Source organism: Solenopsis invicta, chromosome 1 (assembly GCF_016802725.1).
Source record: "Solenopsis invicta isolate M01_SB chromosome 1, UNIL_Sinv_3.0, whole genome shotgun sequence".
Lineage (NCBI taxonomy): Eukaryota > Metazoa > Arthropoda > Insecta > Hymenoptera > Formicidae > Solenopsis > Solenopsis invicta.
This window is the reverse complement of record NC_052664.1, coordinates 18673814-18693733: the sequence shown is the minus strand read 5'-3', so window position 1 is coordinate 18693733 and position 19920 is coordinate 18673814. Positions and strand designations below refer to the sequence as shown.

The window sequence follows — 19920 nt, the reverse complement described above, 5'->3', positions numbered from 1 at the left end:
CAGTTTGAGGACCGCGGAAAGAACGTGCCGTTATTCCCACCCGAAGAGCTATCGCGCGGCGACGGCGGCAGTCGGACACTCCACGTGACCCACAATCCGCACTCCTCCCCTCGCGCTCGCACGTCTCGATATCACCCTCTCCGCCACTTCCTCTCATAGCATCGTCATCCTCTCCCCCTTCCCAATTCGTCTCTCTCCTCCTCGCGAGAGAGACTCCAATACGCATACGCGAGCCGGCTGCGCATCGCGTCGCATAAGCTCTATCCGTCCCCGAGAGCGCGGGTCGGCGTTTTCGCGGGACGGGGGTCGATCGAAAGCATCCCTAAAACGAAACGAACGGCGAGGGGTGGTCGCCGAAATCTAGCCATTGGGCGGGTTGAGGGGTAGGGGAGGGAAGGGGGTTGGTTGGAGTCGAGAAGATCCGCCGTGCCGTTACGTTGGTACCGTTGTCGGTGGAGCCACCTGGTCATGGTTTCGCTCTCTCGGGGTGCGACGAGGGGTTCAAACGGGATGGCGAGAGGGAGAAAGAGAGAGAGAGAGAGAGAGAGGGGTGGTCGCGGGTAACGAGGGTGATCGCGAAGCGCAAGGGAGAGGGAGAGGGGTGGTAAGGAAATCACGTATTGACGCGTCTGCGGGTCACGCCGGCGCATTGCCGCCGCGCCGCGGAGGGTGCGCCGCGCGCCGCGCGCCGCGCCGCGGCTCAGGGGAGCGAAGGGGGTGAAGGGGGCGAGAAGCGGCGGAGTGGTGGAAGGATAGGCATCGAAGACCTCTCTCGCGGGGGTCGGGCCAGCCTCGATCGCTCAATATTCAACCCTTCGCCGGACAAGAGCGCCCGACAGCAGCGGCTCCTCCAGACGGGGGCACGACGAATCGACCGTTCTCTCCTTCCTTTGCGCCCTCGCCCGCGGAGCTGTTCGATCGGAGCGGCCGCCGCCAACGTTCCGCCGCCGAAGAAGGAAGGAAAAGAGTCCTCTTCTCCGTGAGAGGAATCAGCACGCGGGTGGCAGCGCGCACTTCTCTTCTCACACCTTCTTCTTCGGAGTTCCACCCTTTCTTCTTGCGCTCGGTTTTTCTCACCCCGTCGTCACCGGGAGTCGCCATCGTCGTCGCCGCCGTCGTCGTCGTCGTCGTTGCGCGAGCGGGATGGAGGGCAAGAAAGTCGAGCAGTATTACTCCCCGCCGCCGAAGCTCGGGAGATGGGAGGGCTTCCGCGTCTTCGTCTGGAACTCCGAGACGGGACAGTTCCTGGGGCGCACCGGCGCCAGTTGGGGTGAGTCGTCCTCCCTTATTTTTTCTCTCTTTCTCTCTCTTTCTCTCTTTCTCTCTTTCTCTGGCACGCTATTCCACATTCGAGTTTCTGCTATCAGCCTCTCCCGTTGAGTCCTTGCGTTCTCGACCCGCCCCCCCTGTGCGCAAGATATTATTTTCCGGGAGATGAACTGCTGACTCCAATTAATATTATCAGAGTTTTTTTTTTTATGAAAAATGCGAGAATCGATATGCCCAAGTGATCGCCTTGAGATCACTTGTAGTGTAAAATAATGTAAAACTCGACGTAACAAAGTTGTAGACATAGATACGATAGTAATGCGTTATTTGCGGAGATCGCAATTAGGTCGTAGAGGAGTATAATCCTTTGCACTCTTGGTTTATACGTTGCAGCGTTGGTTGTAGTAGTGCCTCGACGAGTCGATCGTCGAAGAGAATATCCTTAGATACCGAAGGTAATCCAACTAGTGGTTCGCGTGCGTGTGCACGTAGGTTGGATAGTATATTGCCTCTAAATAGAAAAAAAACACGTTACATTATTCAAATCGTTTCTATATTTACATTTATATATTCGCATCATTTCGTCCGTATCGTTTTGCGCGACGAGCAGCGAGTTAAGCGCGAACGTCATAGCCTACATCCTGGCAGTTACTCTTGTGACCCAAATTACGGAATGTGTATACACAAAAACGAAATTGTTAACATTATCTCAACGCCCTTTGCGAGCCCAACGCTAAAATTTTCGGAGCTTTTCCCAAGAGTGTACATTGACCTTATTTTACTCTCTAAATTTTCGTAAAGTGAAAAACCACTCAAAAAATTGTCGAACCTTGGCGAAAGAAATTTTATGCAAATTTAAGAAAAAAATGCTACAAAAATCTACATAAAAATACTAGAATTGGAATATTTTTCTAAATTTTTGTAATTTTGTAGTGCGATTTCTACGAATTTTTGGCGTAACTACGTCAAACTGCAGCGCGAATTACATTCTAAGCAACTTATCTTGGAAAAAATTTCTATGAGATTGGCGGAGTACTAATATATGTAATCGTAAGAATTATCGCTGAAGATAGGCTCGAAGGTAAAGCCGAAATGTCTTTAATATATTGCCACTGTAATTGCAAAATATCCTGAAAATTATTTTATTCTTTGCACCAATTACTGCTCTTAACTCGTATTTGTCGCTTAATTTAAACCTTTATTTATAAAAGTTGCGAGTCCATTCTGTTCTTTCTAAATTTTTATGAATAAGTTTTACTACAAATAGAAATTATTATTTTTTTTTTATAGAAATATGTATTTAATTATCGAAATTAACAAAAAAGAATTCTAGCATTTTTTGTAGATTTTTATAGCATTTCTTAAATTTCTATAAAATTTTGTAAAATCTTTTCAGGAAAGTTTAATTTTTACTTTAAAAGAATGATTTTTTACTTTTATTAGAGTGACAAATTGCTCGAAAAATTGTTCTACAAGTTCAATTTTCACTCTTTTAAAATGATGTTTCACTCTACGAGATTTGAAGAGTATACATTTAAAGTAATTTGTTCGTAAGTTCGTACTCAGAATGCGTTTGTGCACCAAGAAAAAAAGTTGTTAAATTGACTAAATTTTTCAACTTAATTAAATTTCTTTAGTTCAAGTATTTTTGTGCTTTCTAAATCTCGTGAAACGTCACTCGAAAAATCTGAAAATCGAGTCTGTGTAATTTTTCGAGTGATTTGTCACTATACACTGAGAAAAAAGTTGTTAACTTGAACTAAATTTTTTAATTTGATTAAAGTTTTTCAATTTAAGTATTTATGTATTTAAATTAAATATATAAATATCTAAATTGAATTTTAAATGTTTTGTATATTTGGGTTTAATACATAAATATTTGAACCTTCTGAAATTTAATCAAGTTGAAAAATTTAGTCAATTTAACAACTTTTTTCGGTGTAATAAAAGTAAATATTCATTCTTATCGAAGAGCGAAAATTCACTGCTAGTGAAAATTGAGCTTGTGAAATTTTTCGAATAATTTTTCATTTTATGAGATTTAAAGAGTACTTCACTCAAATACATAAAATACTTGAACTTCAGTTTAAGTATTTATATATTTAACTTAAATATATACTTAACTTAAACACAAACATACTTGAACTAAAGATACTTAAACAAGTTGAAAAATTTAGTCAGGTTAACAATCTTTTTGTCACAGCATAAAGATGCTAGTGCAATTTTATTTTTATCATTTTATCCATTGTTTAGTGTCTAATGAAGGACAAAGGTAGAATGACGAAAAAGCGCTCCAACATCTTTATAATCTCAAATCTATTCAGCAGCTTAAATCTGTTAAAACCGAATATTTGCAAGATTGTTAAATTACATTCGTTAAAATTCCCGCGCGAATAATTAACACTGTTTACGTAAATTTTTTTTTTTATTTTTGCTCTCTTCGAGCCGATCAGATTACTTCCATTACATTTCGTCTGACCCGTATCAAGATTAATGACCAGTACAAAGTTGGAGAGAGAGAATTAATCTCGGGCAACACGCATGTCTTTAAAAAGGCATAAGTCATTCGAAAGTTGTGCTTTACAAGACTATTTTAGAACGCGAATACAGTGATTTGTGTATCCACTGTTACATATATCGATTAGAATACGTGACACTGCCATATAACATAGTTTATAAAATTTTGCTGTTGGTTAATCCGATGGTATTTTAATATCCGATATTTTGCACAATTTAACGCATTGTAATCGGTATATCAATGATTTAATACCTACGTAACACTTTGTCAATGATAAAAATCGATCCCTATTGTAACCAATGGATTGTCTACTTTTTGGTAAGTTAAGTAAATTATAATTATATATAATTTTAATGTAAATTTAGGGGGATTAAACGAATTATCCGGTAATATATCAGAAATTAGAGAAATGTGTACTAGAACAATGGTTATTCGATCAATATAGCATCAAGTATAGCTTTAATATGTCTTTTTACCGCGTATTTCATCTTTATGCAAAAAATTAGCGACATGATATTTTTAAACTAACATTAGCTTTGTAAGATACAAAGGTTTTGAAACATACGCATGGTCAAAGGTTACACATGACGAAGCGTCATTACGTAATAATTCATAAAAGATGGTAGTCACTGAGACATTTTCCAGATGTGAAAGTTTTATTGCGGTATTCTCAGCGTTTAAAATTATGAGAATTTTTTTATATGCACAAACAATAATATATAAAACAATAAAAAATTTTGAATTTGTGAGCTGTATGGTATATGTATTAATTATCATATATTTTATTATTGTAATTTAAACGAAACAAAAAAACAAAACAAAAATTTTTTTATTGTAATTTAAATAGAAAGTTTTGCTGAATTATTTATTAGTGTAAATTTGCATTTGATAAATATTAGATCTATCTTATAATAATGTTGAAATATCTAAAAGTAGGAGAGTTTAGAATAAATATTTTAATAAGTTTAGGAAATATTGTATGAGTAACAATTTTCAAGCAATAACGAGATTTACTACAATCGGCTATTTTTACTCAGTAATCGATGATAATCGATGTGATAATTGACATGAAAGATTTTTATTTTTCACGAGTTGTTTGAGAGTTTAGCTCGTTGAGACTGTGATTTTATCTTTTAAAAACAATTCAGTTTATGTATGCATGAAAAATACGTATGCTGAGAAAAGTTTGATTTGATTATATCAATAAGACATGCTTAAGTGTGTTTGGAAAAATCAAGCAGAATTTTTGATTATTATAACATAACTCGAGATTTTTTAACTAGAATATTTCTTTGATTTCACTATCATTCGGCATTTTCTATAAGATTTTTAATTTATCCGTTTTAGAACAGATATATTGATTAAATATACCAGATTTCCACTCAACAAGACTTTTTTGCAGTGTACGAATTTACATATATAGAATTGTTGTTACATAATTTACGCTACATGTCTATTGGTTCATAAGAAGAGCACGAGTTAATTTACAACTTTAAATGGAGTTAGTCACTATGTCTATGCTATCGTACAAAACGTTTATTTATAGAGGCAAAAATTTATCCAACGATGGACTAGTTACGTAAGACATAGTTTCTTTCATCGGAAGTGTTATACGCGGCATAAGGTTTCGCATACATGGTCACTTTGATGCTACCGTGGAATATACATCGAATCAGAAAAAAGGCAAAAATAAAGAATACGCTTTTTGGATAGTAAAAAGTAATTGATTAGGTAACTACTTTGAATAATTTATTTAGTTTTTACTTACATAGTTACGATCGATTATTTAAATTAAATTTTAGAAATTATGCACCACTTGGTAATTAAAAATTAATAAATTTTAGGAGAGACGAATTGTTTGAAGAAATAATAGGACAAAGATTATATTTTTTAATTAATCACGTTATAATTACCAACATTGAATACGTATTGGCAATTTACTTAGAGTAGATGTATGCTTACGTAACGAAACTAAAGCTAAGTAAAGAAACCAAAGCGAGGCAAACAGAATGATGCTCGAACATAAAAATCTCTTGATATTTTTTTTTGTTTAAATAAAACTTATATAAGCTAGTACATTTTGTTTTATATTGAAATTTTCTTTACTATATTATACATTCCAATGTATTAATATTACGCGGAAAGGATAATTTTGCTGAAATACAAGTCTGAAAATAATTGTCTTAAGCCATTAAAAAATTTCCATTGGACGTTTAAGCTGATTGCTAGAATGTGAAAACTTTTTGCAGCAGTATCATCATACTTAAACGTCTTACATAATTATTTTGATGGTTTAACATAAAGTTATTTTCTGATCTGTATTTAACTAAATTTTTATTACAGTAAAATGTTTGGATACACTAAATTTTTTTCCGTATTGAATTATTGGTTACAATACAAACTGAATATCCATCCGTTTACATAGACAGCAAATATCTTGATAAACGTAAAGTCCATGAACACAGTGCTGATTTAGCGTAGATACTTCTTAGTCTATACTTATTGTTACGCATATCCTGTTTTGATAAGCGTTTAGAGCAAGTTTTTGCCTCTTACTGTTAGAGTAAAGTTTTGTATACGCAATAATAATTTTAATTTTTAATTGATTTTTTATATAACCATATTTTCGAAACAAAATTGTTTCTAATTGTTAATAAAATATTTTGTTTTATTTCTCAAAAATATGCATCTTGTCTTTTCAAATAAATTAAAAGGCTAAATTTTAACTCTAATATAAATGTTTAAATAAATTATTGTCATGCTCCGGCAGTACCGGCGCGTAACATTATTATAACTTTTACGCGCGTATATAAATAATTTAATAATGTCATTAATTTACGATTTATATCCGAAATGCATTTTTGTTTAATGGGGCCAAGAATGGTTTTTAATTTTTATTTTGTTTCTAACTATTATATATTTTTCTTTTATTTCTTTATTCTTCACATTATATATATATTTATTTTATAATTCTTATAATTATTTATTTATTGCAACGCATGTAAAAGTTGATGTATAAAACTTTTTTTTTGTAAAAAGGGAACCATAAAAAGAGTCATAGAAAAAGTTTATCATTGCTATTATCTGCCGCTTTAGTTTGAAGTTCCTCAGAATCCAACATCAAAGTTTGCGGTTTTCTTCATCCATTGGAGGGGTGCGACCTCGCTGGAGACTTCCGCTGTTCTATTTTTACATTCTACCGCTTGAGATAAGAGCAGGAGGAAATATACGGGTGTGTGTGTGTGTGTAAAAGAGAAAGAGAGAGTCATGAGTTTTCAATAGAATGGCTTTTTAAATAACTGACGGTTATTTTATAGTGCGATCGAAAATATACGTCGTGATTTTAGATCTCCTTTCTCAAATCCTTTGATGTCGTATTTATTTTTTTATTTGGAATAATAAAATACAAATTCTCATCATCATTCTTTTCCGCATAACTCTACCCTATCTATACTTATTGCACTACTTTCCTGTCCTCTTTTATCTATTTTTTTTCTCTCCTTTTTCCCCGCTCGCTTTTTATCTATGCCCTTTCGCTCTTCTGTTGAGGTCGATCGACTTCCGCCAAAATCAATACGAGCCGTCTCCGTTACCATCTCACAGAAATGGTATGGTCTGATTTCTATACTGGATAGTGTTAGCGTCTGCGCGCTACTAACGCAGACGATTTTTCTAGCCGAATGTTCTACATTTCAATTCGATCCTTTGGCAGATCTTTTGGCACAAGCACGAAAGAAAGCTTTCAGAATGTGACGTGATTCGCAGCTGTCCCGCGGCATATTGCAAATCAGCTGAGATAATTAGCAGTCAGGCACTGCCTGCTTTACAATATCGCACCAGAATACCAATGGCCTATTTGACGAAAGAAACTGTCGGCACGCGTCGTTATATTCGGTATCGTGCATTCGATCGATATCTCGGAAAAAGCCATGGAAATGTTACGTTACCGTAGCGACTTCGTGAACGTGCAGCCACTGACATCAGGAGCGAGTTATTGATATAGAGGAGCTAATTACTTATATCCTTATTATTTTTATGGTCTTAATGTTGAAATTAAAAAGTTTAAACGAATCGCTTTCTCGCTTTTTACGCAGCAAACGAAAATAAATTCAAATAAATTGAAAATTACAATTTATTTTAATTTATTCGAGTTCGCGCTTTAGAGTCGCGGAGTATTTTTGAATTCAAATAAATTCAAGTGGATTGAAATACGAATTGCGCTATTCATCATTTTGAATTCGAATGGATTCATGTTCCCATTATATCATTTTTGAATTCAAATAAATTGAAATACGAAATACGAGTTATTCATTATGTTGAATTCAGTTGCATTCATATCCATATTATTTTTGGAATCAAATGGATTTGAAACAACTCAAGCGCGAATTCGAAAATATCAAAATGATTTTATTTCTATCCATTTCAATTCATTTTTGTTTGCTGGGTGGAAGTCCTGACAGCGATATTCACCCAGCAAACGAAAATAAATTCAAATGAATTAAAAATGCGATTTATTTTAATTTATCCAACTTCGCATTTTAGAGTCCCGGAGTATTTCTGAATTCAAATGGACTCAAATGGATTAAAATACGAAATGCGTTATTCATCATTTTAAATTCGGATGGATTCATGGCCTTATTATATTATTTTTGGATTTAAACGAGTTGAAATACGAAATGAGCTATTCATCATTTTGATTTTGGATAGATTCATGTTCCCATTATAGTATTTTTGGAATTAAATGGATTCCATTTCAATGTAATTTTGTTTGCTGCGTGGTCTTGTCATCGATATCCAAATTTATCTCTTGTCAACTGTAATGAACTGAATTGTAAAATACTAGGTTTTTTCTTCTATATATTATTATTATCAAATATTTATACGTGTCTCTCTGAAATAATTATGTTACAAGGGATAACTCACAAAATCTCTTACAAGAAATAAAGTAATTCTACTTTTCTAAAATCGTTAGTTATTACATTTTCTGTTACAAAATAATAATATTTTAGTATTACATTTATCAATATAATCAATTTTTTATATAAACGAGAGAAATGGAATGTCATGAACGCCCCCAAACATACGTTTGTAGTTGATTTGTAATTATCCGTGACATTTAATTACTGCGTGAACGCATTATGGTCCAACGCAGGCTTTATACGATTAAGCGAATGAGTTTGCATCATGTTATCGCTCGCAGAGAGATAATTATTGATAGAATCAAACGGAAAGTTTCCATTTAAAAAGAAAATCTGCTTTTCTTTCTATAATTTTTCGGTAATTTGTACTTAATTATTTTATTGTAAAATAAAAAATATAACTGTATTTTATTAACAATTTTATTTATATAAAATATTTATACGAAGTACGACGAGGAACAATCTAGCTATGTCATTTATTTAATAAATTAAAATAATAATAGATTATAATTGTAAAATTAAAAACCACATATATAAGAATTCTCCATATACGTAAGAAACATTTTTATATAAAAAAAGTCGTAAAGCTATATAAATTATTAATAATAGTAATAATATATTAAAACATTAATTCTTTTATTTCTAAAAAAGTAAATTCACAATAATTATAAGAAGCAAATTGATATCTTTGGTTTGGAGAACGTTTATAACACGAAGAGATCGATCTCTTGGATGACATATCGCTTTGCGTGCGTAACAATATGTTCGTCAATGATTTGTGTAACAAACGTATGGCATCGCTTACCCAATGCCAATTCAGGCCAATTAGACGCCGGATCGTAATTGTCTCGGTGCTTCAGCCTTCGACTAGCAACAATAGCGATTATGATCATAAAATAATATATTTTATACTAGCCGATTTTTTAATTCTTTAAATCGGATAATATCTTGTATATTTTAATTTGTTATTAATTATATTTATTAACTATTTACTATTAATTTTTGTTTTAAACAATGTCATTTAAATTTTTATAAATATTTCAATATTTGAATCGAAAAAAACTTTTCGAAATATACGCTCAAAATATATGATCGTCATTTTCGTTACATTATATAAATTCAAAATTTTGTTTTTGTTACTTGAAAAAGTACGAAAGATTATTTTAGCACAAGTAACCATATTAAAAAAAAAACTTTGTCAATAAATCATTTAATAATAGCTCGCGTGTTTCAAAAGAGCTACAACAAATTGTAAGTTTGATTTACGATTACATAACGAAACAGTTTTCGTGTTTCGAGTAGTTCCGATCGATTTATAGAATTAACCTTGAGATACTTTTTCTATATGATACACAAGAGAGAAATAAAAGCTTTGGTAGCGCGAGTGCCTTAGTTACTTGTAGCTAAATTTTTAAGTAGAGGCAAAAAATATTATTTACACAAGTCACATATTATCTGTACGATTACATATATTATTTACGAAAATATTATTTACATTTATTTTAAATAAAAATACAAATATTTTAAGTGAAAAGTGTATTTTATGCAAAACTGTAGCTTTAATTTTCAATAGACATTTTATTACATATACTATTTTTAGAAACAAATAGCGCCTTGCTTTTATCAGAGATAAAAAAACATATATTATTTGACGCGCATTGTAATATATGCACTTGCTGTGTTCAAAAAATTACGCACTGCTAAGGTTAATTTTTTAATGACTAATTTATTGTTCAATAAATTAATGTATAATTCTTGTGTATTCTTTTGATCATAAATTAAATTGTGTGTACTTATTTAACTTCATATGCAAAATAAATGGCTTTTATTTACGATATAATGTTCCAAAGTATCTATACATTTTAGTGTCTTTATGCTACTAGATACATTTTATTTGTTAATTAGTAGATAATTTATAGTAATAGTAGATAATTTGATTATTTATAATTAATAACTAAATAAAAAAATAAATATAAAATATCATTAAAAAGGAGACATTTTAAATATATATTTAAAAAAAATATCTGTATTATTTTCATATCAAATATTAAAAAGTGTTTCCTCTTTTCGCGTTATAAAACTATAAATTTAATAATATCGTGACTTATAAAAGCAAATTTATTTTCAGCTAAAATTTTGCTGTTCTACGTAATTTTCTATGCCGTCCTGTCCGGCTTCTTCGGTGCGATGCTCGCTGTGTTCTATCAGACGTTGGATCCGAACGCGCCGAAGTGGCAGCTAGATAATTCGCTGATTGGCAGCAATCCGGGTCTCGGTTTTAGGCCTATGCCTCCTGAAAGCAACGTCGAAAGTACTTTGATTTGGTACAAAGCCAGCGACGAGGGTAATTATCTTCACTGGACCAGGGAGTTGGATAGATTCTTGGAAGGTAAGAGAAATGTTTGAATAAAGCACATTCGTCGATATAAAAACAAATACTGATTGTGAGTAAATACCCTAAATTGTCCTAAAAGAGCACTTATTTTGAAGAAACACTTTGCTAACTGCATATTAAATCAAATATTTTTTAGTTAATTTGTACGAAACACATTTTCAAAACGTATTTTCTGTACAATGCAGACTATCAAAAGCCGCCGAGCGGTACGAACAATTACGAGAGAGTGATCTGCGACTATGGTAGGCCAGCACCACCAGGCAAAGTCTGTGATGTAAACTTGAATACTTGGGGACAATGCACGAAGGACAACAAATATGGCTTCAGCAGATCCGCACCTTGCATCTTCTTGAAATTGAATAAGGTTCATATACACTCTTTTGTGGTGCACTAAACTTTTATAAAACTTATGGTATTTTTTAAAATCGAGATTGTGTTTATCAGGAAAAAAAATGAATAATAAATTGTTAGATTTTAATTTTTAATAAGTATTTTCTCTTTTATAGTTCTATTAGTGAATAAAATGCACAATTAAAAATGTTTTTAAATAATCAATTTGTTTAATTACAAATTTTCTTATTAGTTTATCTTACAGTTTTGCATTTTTCCAATATTCTATGCTAAAAAATAAATTTTTAAAAATTTAGAAGATTATCTTTTATTATTTTTTAAAGATTTACTATTTCTAGTTTCAATATTTCATCAAAACGATGGGATACGGCACATTATTCTTTAGAAAGATATTGATTTAATAAAATTATACCCTAAATTCATTATAGATTTTTGGATGGGAACCGAAATTTTATAACGATACCAAAAATTTGCCGGCTTTGATGCCAGCGGATCTTAAGGAGCATATCAGACAAGAAGAAAAATCGAACAGACTGGACACCGTATGGGTGTCCTGTGCTGGTGAAAACCCTGCCGATGTGGAGAACATGGGTGCGATTCAGTATCTACCACGCCGTGGTTTTCCTGGCTACTACTTCCCATTCAAGAACGCCCAAGGCTACCTAAGTCCTCTTGTAGCTGTGTTCTTTGAAAAGCCCAAATGTATGAATACACTTTTTATTTTGTCTTCAATATATTAACAAAATTCGAATTATAAAATAACTTTTTATTAGCGTAATAACTATTTTATCCTTAAACATCCACGAATTTAAGGATTAATCTAAATATCTAAGATTCTGAGAAATTTTGCTTATTAGAGTGTTTATAAAACGAACATTTCAAAATGCCTGTCAATTCAAAGTTAATCCAAGGAAATTTACAGATCCGACAAATCATTAACCATTAATATATAAGAATGAGATAATTAACGTTTATCTATTTTGTTGCAGACGGCGTGCTCATCAATATCGAGTGCAAAGCATGGGCGCACAACATCATCCACGACAGATTTGAGAGACGTGGCTCGGTGCACTTCGAATTGATGGTGGACTAAGTCCCGGCCGTTTCGGTCAATCGCCAGATCATCATCGCTACTAACCGCGTCCAAGTAGGAAGCCGCAAGAGAATAGAACAGAAAGAAGATATTTCTTTTTTAATCTGCCTCGTTGGCCGACCGCGATCACACCCTGTACCATCCGGTTTTCTCTCTGCCCGATGATACCGCTCCGGATTAGCCTTACTTCTTCTCATTGTCATCATTTCATCAGCTCATCGTCTTCGTCGTACTTACAACGATTATAACAGCGTTATCCATCTATCATGTCAATCGCCAAGAGAAGGGACAGAAAGAAAAAAAGAAGACGAAAGAGAAAGAAAGATGGAAGAGAGATAGAAAAATTAAGAAGAGAAAAAAATACATAAAAGGGAAAAGCAGCATAAACGAAAAAAATGAACTCAACGGAGCAGTCAACTATAATCGAGATGCACAAAACCAAACGGGAAGGAAGAAAGGTGAAATGAACAATCCCGCACAAAAACCGGACGGTATCTTCTCTTATTTCTGCCAGGGTTGTGTCACGGGGAGTGATCTCGACCATCGACGGCTAGTCGATCGTTCGCAAAACTTAATTCGCGCGCGAAAGAGAGAGAGAGAGAGAAGAGAGAGAGAGCGAGAGAGAGAGAGAGAGAGAGAGAGGTTCTCCCTTAGTTAAGAGCCCACCGACCGTTCCAGTTAGATCTCTTGAGCTTTTTGTCACACGTATTTTTTTTCACGAAGATAAGCTCGGCCGATGAGTTGTCATGGCAGCGCGGATGATCGATGATCTTAGTTCAGCCATGTAGATGTATTATATTAGTGTGTTTTGCCCATCGCGTTACGATACATCTTGGCATGTCGGTATGTTGAAATTTTTGGGCATTGGTAAGAGAAGTGGTACTCGGTGAATTTTAATAAAAGACAACAGGCACAAAGGAATACAAGTACGCGTTAGGTTCGGTTGGATTATCGATCGCTATCAAGTAATCAGCTTGTAACGTTATTTAAAACTTTGAGTGATGTTAATAGTGTTTCAAAAGAAAATATAAACCACGCAAGAAACCGTCATCGATACAAATCGAAATGTTGAATAAAGTTACAAGTTATGTGGAGGTTGTTATGTCCAAAATTTTTTTAAAACTATTGGTAAGTTAAAATCTTTATAAAAATGGAAAAAATTGTTACAAATTTTTATTTTTGAAATATCTTACCGAATTTCAGAATGTACTAAAGTGTTTAGGTCGTCAGGTTTTTAATAAGAAAGGCGTTATTAAAGTCGTCTCGACATGTTATGCTTGCGACATGATGAAGTTACATCGCAACGTGGAATTCTGTGTATATGGTTATAAAAATTATCGAATGATATTTGTATTGTTGTCTTCTGATTGACAATTGTTACTTGTATTCCTTTGTTCTGGATATTTTCAATTGAGAGTTAAAATTAAGTGTTATTATATTGAAATCTGCTATGGAGTATGATGAAAGAGTATAAGCAAAGATACGGATATTAAAGAGGCGATCGATAGTTATTGCCACCCAATAATATGTTGAATGTGTATGATGATCTATGATTCTATATAATGCATTTTTCATACGATTAAAAAACTGGAATCTATGGATTCTTGCATGCGGAGACACTCGGATTCGCAGATTGTTGAATCTACTGATTTTTGAGCTCATAAATGCCTCGGATTTACAGATTTGGACTCGTGAGTTCTTTTAATGTCTCCGATTATAAGAGAATATTTTTTAATTTACAAATGACATGCAATAAAAACGAAGAGAATTGTAACGATGATTTAAAGTAATACATTCCATTTACATGTTTGCTATATGTCATAATCGTTGTATTTGTTGAGTTCTTGTTAATTTATTATTTATTACACCATGATAAGTTCAAAGATCTATAGTTTAAAAAAGTGTTTTTGAAAGAAAAAAATTACAAACTACTAAAAGTACTAGGAATATAAAATTTTAAGTTAAAAATAATTTTTAATCTTTAAGACATTTTAATTTCATTGATTGTATATTTAGAAATTTATTGAACTCAGCTTAATGATAAAATTTAGATTCGATAAAGAATACATTCATTTAAATTAGACATCGTGACGTAAAAAGTCCAAGGCTCTGTAGATCCGAGTTTATGTGCGTGCGTTAAGATACAGAGATATATGAAAATAAAGATACGTTAAGATGCATGAAATATAGAAATGCAGATCATGATATATAAACTTAAAGAATTTATGAATTCAAAGATTTATGTGATATCAACGATCTGTACATCTAAGACTCTATGGGCCCAAGAATCTTCTTATCTGAGGATATATGAGGGCAAAAATCTATATACTCAGGAATCTATAAATCAACAGCAAGAATCAACAAGAATCTACAGGTCTAAAGATCTGTGCGTGGACCTAAGAATTCAAATTTAAAAAATTTACGAATACGAAAAATTTGCAAATACAGTAATCTGTAAGTCCAAGGATCTATTGATTTTGCTAATTGATATTTAATTTGCGATTTGAAAAATATTTTAGTTGTTAAGCATGTAGAAAAAGGTATTGCAACACTGTCAGGTTGGCATTGACAAGATACATTGTAATACAAAGGAACTCTCATGCGTTTAGTACTTACTGAATAAGATTCCGTGGAAACCGTTGTAAACTTACTGGAAGGGAATTTAAAAGAGAAAAGGCTACACTTGAAGAGAACAATTTTCAAAGAGCACTCGCGATCAGTAATTACTACATTTTTAATAGTGATAGTACGAAAAATGTACATTGAGCGTATACTAATATTATAAATATGTTATATTAATGATATATAATATATCGATAGCTAAAGCATTAAAATTGTTGATGCATTAATAGTAATACTGATCGTGGTAGCCCTCCGTAACAACTTAATTCCAATTTAAACGATTGTTTTCTGGATGTACTTAAGTCAAAGGCAACATTGATCTTAAACCGAACTGTCGATATATCACAAATAGACGTTTAGTCGCGATCAAACGTAAAGCATTATATTGCACACGGAAATTTATACTGGTTCTGTCAAAACTATGCGGCGCGATATGGAATGCATATTATTTATATATTGTATCATATAATACTTAATATTAATTCATGCAATTCTGTATCGGCAAATTGTTAAGTTCTGTGGCTGAAAAGAAAAAAAGAAAAAGAAATTAGTATTTCCTCTTTTTCCATTGAGACGATATTACATTTGGATAGAAGAAAACACATTCCGAAGATTTAAATGATCGAAATAAATCGAGAAAAACGAGTGTTGGATTATCGATACGAGTATCTCCTGACGGAACTTAAACCTGAGGAAGAAACGATGTATCAAATTTTATGTACAAGTATTTTATGTAGTTTCATTAGGTTAATTATACTGTGCGAATAATATGTATTACAGTAGATAAGTATCGGTTATATAAAAATATAGATCTTAAAATCCGTAAATCTGTTAATCCATAGATTCACTGATCACACACATTTAGCATCATAGACCCTAGCTTCTACGAATGTGTATAGCATCACAAGCTTGAGAGATAAATAGATCATAGATCCTGTAGATCTACAGATTCACAGACCCATCGAGCCACACGTGCACAGGTCCATCTATATATACATATATATATATTATATATTCGCAGATTTATAATATCATTTCTTCATATATAATTCCTTGAACCTATTATTATTATTATTATTATTCATAAGTTTTCGATTGATACATTCACGATAGTCGTTAAGCGCCTGTTTGTTAAATCAGAATTAAATCAACCGTGCATCTTGAGATATAGATTTCCTAAAACATTATTCGAATTAATGCAAGCATCTAAAAAGATGTCTGTAAGACGTCCTCTCGTAGACATCTTTAAGATTTTTTCAAAAAGGCGTTTTTAGATACGTCGATCGAATGTCTTGCGACTTTCTGAAAGGTACATACGTCTCGTTTATAACGTCTTAAAGTTGTCTATTACACGACATTTTCCGGACTATGCAAGAGAGATGTTACTACAGTAATTATAGTAATTATTGTAACACAATCTATTAATTCCTGCGTATCGCGTGCCTAAAGTTTGGTGAAACTAAAGCTTTAGAGGAAATTGTAATTAGATCGCGGGTTCGCTCGATCTTTAACCCGAGAGCCGCTGTGCCAGATGACATTTTGTTTCTCCCCTTCACGCTCTCAAGTTTTCTTTTTACGAGCATAATGCCTGCGTGATCGCCGGATAGCGGCTGTCAACATCGACAACCAGAACAAACACATCCGTGGTCTAATTATAATCTATAATCGGTTGGCAGTAATAGGGAATAATAAATAAAATGGAGACGCCTATTTTCTTAATATTATATTTCGTTCCCTTTTCTCTCCTATTTTTCAAGCGACGCGCCCGAATGCTGCACGAATCTTTAACCTCAAGTTATAATCTTGCGCACGCGCATCACACACACACGCGGGATTAATGTCCCGCTCATCTCGCTCATGCGCAAAAGTGGTTTCAAGGTAGTCTGAAATAAGAAGTTTGTAAAAGAGAAGCTATTGCAATTTGTAAAACATTACTATTATAATTTAATTTTTTTTTTAGATTTACATAATCTCGAATTATAAAGTTTAGGAAAAATTTGAAAACTTTTGAATAGACTCTTGAAAGACGGATTCTTGCATTCAAAGATTCGTAGATGCACAGATTCTTGAATAATCATCCATGGGCATTCTAAAATTTGAAAAACGTTATTACACGGTAAAAAAAAAATAAAGGGGTAGAAGAAAAAGAAGATGAAAGAAAAAGAATAAAGAGACAACAAAATGTCAAACTACTCGGTAAAAAGAGTTTACATATAACCAAATATAAATATATACATATATAAAATGTACGTGTTTTCTATTTCTTGTATAATTTTTGTTTTGTATATATAGAAAAAAATAATAAGAATTGAAAAATAATTGAAAGGACCAATTTCTCATTGTTTTCTTTTTTATAAAAAGTGAGAAAAAATTATTCATATATAATTGTACATATATAATAATATATAAAATTGTATATGTAATTATATATAAATATTATATAATGCACATTACATAATGTACTTGCAATTTTACTTTTTATAAAAAAGAGAACAATGTGAAAATAATTTTTTTTATTTTATTTTAATTATTTTTTTATTATTTTATTCACACACAGACACACAGTCAAAGACAACGTACACATATACATATTTTATATGTAATTAACATATATTTATATTTAATTATATATAGAGATATCTTTTTACCGGGTACGTCTTATATATTGCTATATATCTATTACCAAAAAATATGCTCATAAATGCTACATGAGGATGGCTGTAAATTATTCATTATAGATCGATCTGTTTTGAATTATTGTTGAAATATAAAAAACTACACTATATGCATAATTGTGTGCTTAAAAGAAAGAAAACAGAGAGAAAGAAAAATTTGATATATATAAAGAAAGAAGGAATAATAAATAAGAAAAGCAGCCTTTAATGATATATAATGCATACACACCAAATTCAAGATAATTGTGTTTAAACTTACTACAATTACTCGAACGTCGACGTCTGCTTTTCAAAGTGACTGAAAACGAGACTAAAAGACTTTTCTTTGCGATTTAATTCTAACTGTTGTGCGTACCATTTCGTTTTCTGAATCACCGTGTGAAACGCGATTAACAAATTAACGTTTATCATTCAAGTGCAAATGTTGAAAAAATGTTTAAAAAAAATCGTATAAATGAAATAAATACAAAAATCAAGAAGGAACTTGTATGATTCGCTGCGTATACCACTAGGTATATCCGTATTTACATATATAACATATATGTATATATGTGTACATCCGTGTTGTGATTGAAGCTAACTTTAATATCCGAGCAATAGCGCTTTATACACAGCAGAAGTACACATTACTTAATTAACAAGATACTTAATTAGATATCGTTAGCAAATATGTTTAAAAAGATCGATATATTATATGCCATGCGTATGCAGTCTTGTTAGATACTGTTTATTGTTGAATTATTGATAAGCCAGTGTAGTATAAACATCGTTTTTAAGCAGTGTCTTACTTTATATATGTAACATATTTTGAGTAATATTCGTTTACGGACGTGATATAGATGTTGTATATAAAAATGTACAACGTTATTATAATTTTTCGCGAAATTTTAGTGAAAATACATGAAGTATTTAGAGCGGAAATGTAAAGTTTATTTGACTGGAATACGATTCCGTATTCTATAAGATATAGACTTAGTTCATTCTCGTTCTGAATGTTTCATCTATGCAGCATGATGCTCTAAAATTATTAACTTAATTTACGTCAATATTATAATCTCTAGAAAAAAATGAATCAGATAAAAAATCATACAGTCTTAAAAAAGGAAAATTAAAATTTGAATAAAAAAAATTCTTTCTAGACAAAGATCATTACGAGATATAAAAATATATTCTGTTTTGTATCTTTTGTGAAATAATACGATTTTGTTTGTCATTTTTCTAAAAATTATAATATTGAGATGGTAAATTAAGAATGTAATTTCACTCGCGCTGTTATATATTATATATGTACAATGGGTAAAAAAATATTTGTACAACCTATTTTTCTTGGGATAATTTTACGAAAAGGAGAAACATATTGTGCTATAATGTGCTTTGTTAAATATACTAGTACAAATAAAAACAATGTATTCTAACAGATAGTTTGCAATAATATTTTTCTGCTTCTTAAATAAAATTATTCCAAATAATATGGAGTCTGCAAATATTACTTTTACTCACTGCATATGGTATGGAATAATTATATATACCAATATTATAATACAATAAACAGAAATAAATTTCACATGATCAGTACTCATAAGTATATATATATATTAATAAGTTGAGTACAATAATTTTATGTATAGTAAATGTCAATCGACATGTAAATTTACACATACTTACACAATTAAACGCTTATTGAATTGGATATCGTTGACGTAACGTATAACGTCATAACTTATTGATATTTAGAAAACAGTAACTGTTATCGAATTATCAAATATTAAATGAGAGATAATTATAATAATCTTTGCCATTGCATTATTATAAATAAAGCAAATAATTTAATTTTGTTTAAGAAATAATTGCACATACGTCAGAAATGTAAAATATAAATATAGTTAAGATTTGTTGAGAATAATTTTATAATTTCTAAAGAGATTATTTTTATTATTCGTGTTTGATTTTAACATTTTCACATCAACATTTTTACAACTTTCCATGTCCAAAGCATTCATCGAAAGTACGCATAATGAAATTATAAGAAAAAAAATCTTAGACGAATATCTCAAAAAAGATATTAAAATAGCTCATAT

The 19920-nt window shown here is 32.1% G+C and overlaps 1 protein-coding gene across 2 annotated transcripts; it reads left to right on the top strand.

Moving 5' to 3' along the window:
* The first annotated feature begins 1036 nt into the window (after positions 1-1036).
* Positions 1037-16882, top strand: LOC105201171 (sodium/potassium-transporting ATPase subunit beta-2). Of its 2 annotated transcripts, none has more exons than XM_011169089.3 (5): positions 1037-1270; positions 10835-11095; positions 11287-11465; positions 11881-12154; positions 12442-16877. In XM_011169089.3, exons 1-5 carry the CDS (start codon positions 1144-1146, stop codon positions 12543-12545), a joined length of 945 nt encoding a protein of 314 aa, XP_011167391.1. In that variant the 5' UTR covers positions 1037-1143; the 3' UTR covers positions 12546-16877. The 2 variants fall into 2 exon arrangements, with proteins under 2 accessions (XP_011167391.1, XP_039305457.1); XM_039449523.1 differs by lacking the exon at positions 1037-1270 and adding an exon at positions 4072-4105 and having other exon boundaries at positions 12442-16882.
* Positions 16883-19920: the final 3038 nt, after the last annotated feature.

Bases quoted from the DNA above. Each gene is read 5' to 3' on its own strand.
- LOC105201171 (XM_011169089.3), top strand. From the start codon at position 1,144: ATGGAGGGCAAGAAAGTCGAGCAGTATTACTCCCCGCCGCCGAAGCTC. The intron at 1,271-10,834 runs GTGAGTCGTCCT...ATTTATTTTCAG, and splicing joins GCGCACCGGCGCCAGTTGGG to CTAAAATTTTGCTGTTCTAC. The intron at 11,466-11,880 runs GTTCATATACAC...AATTCATTATAG, and splicing joins TCTTCTTGAAATTGAATAAG to ATTTTTGGATGGGAACCGAA.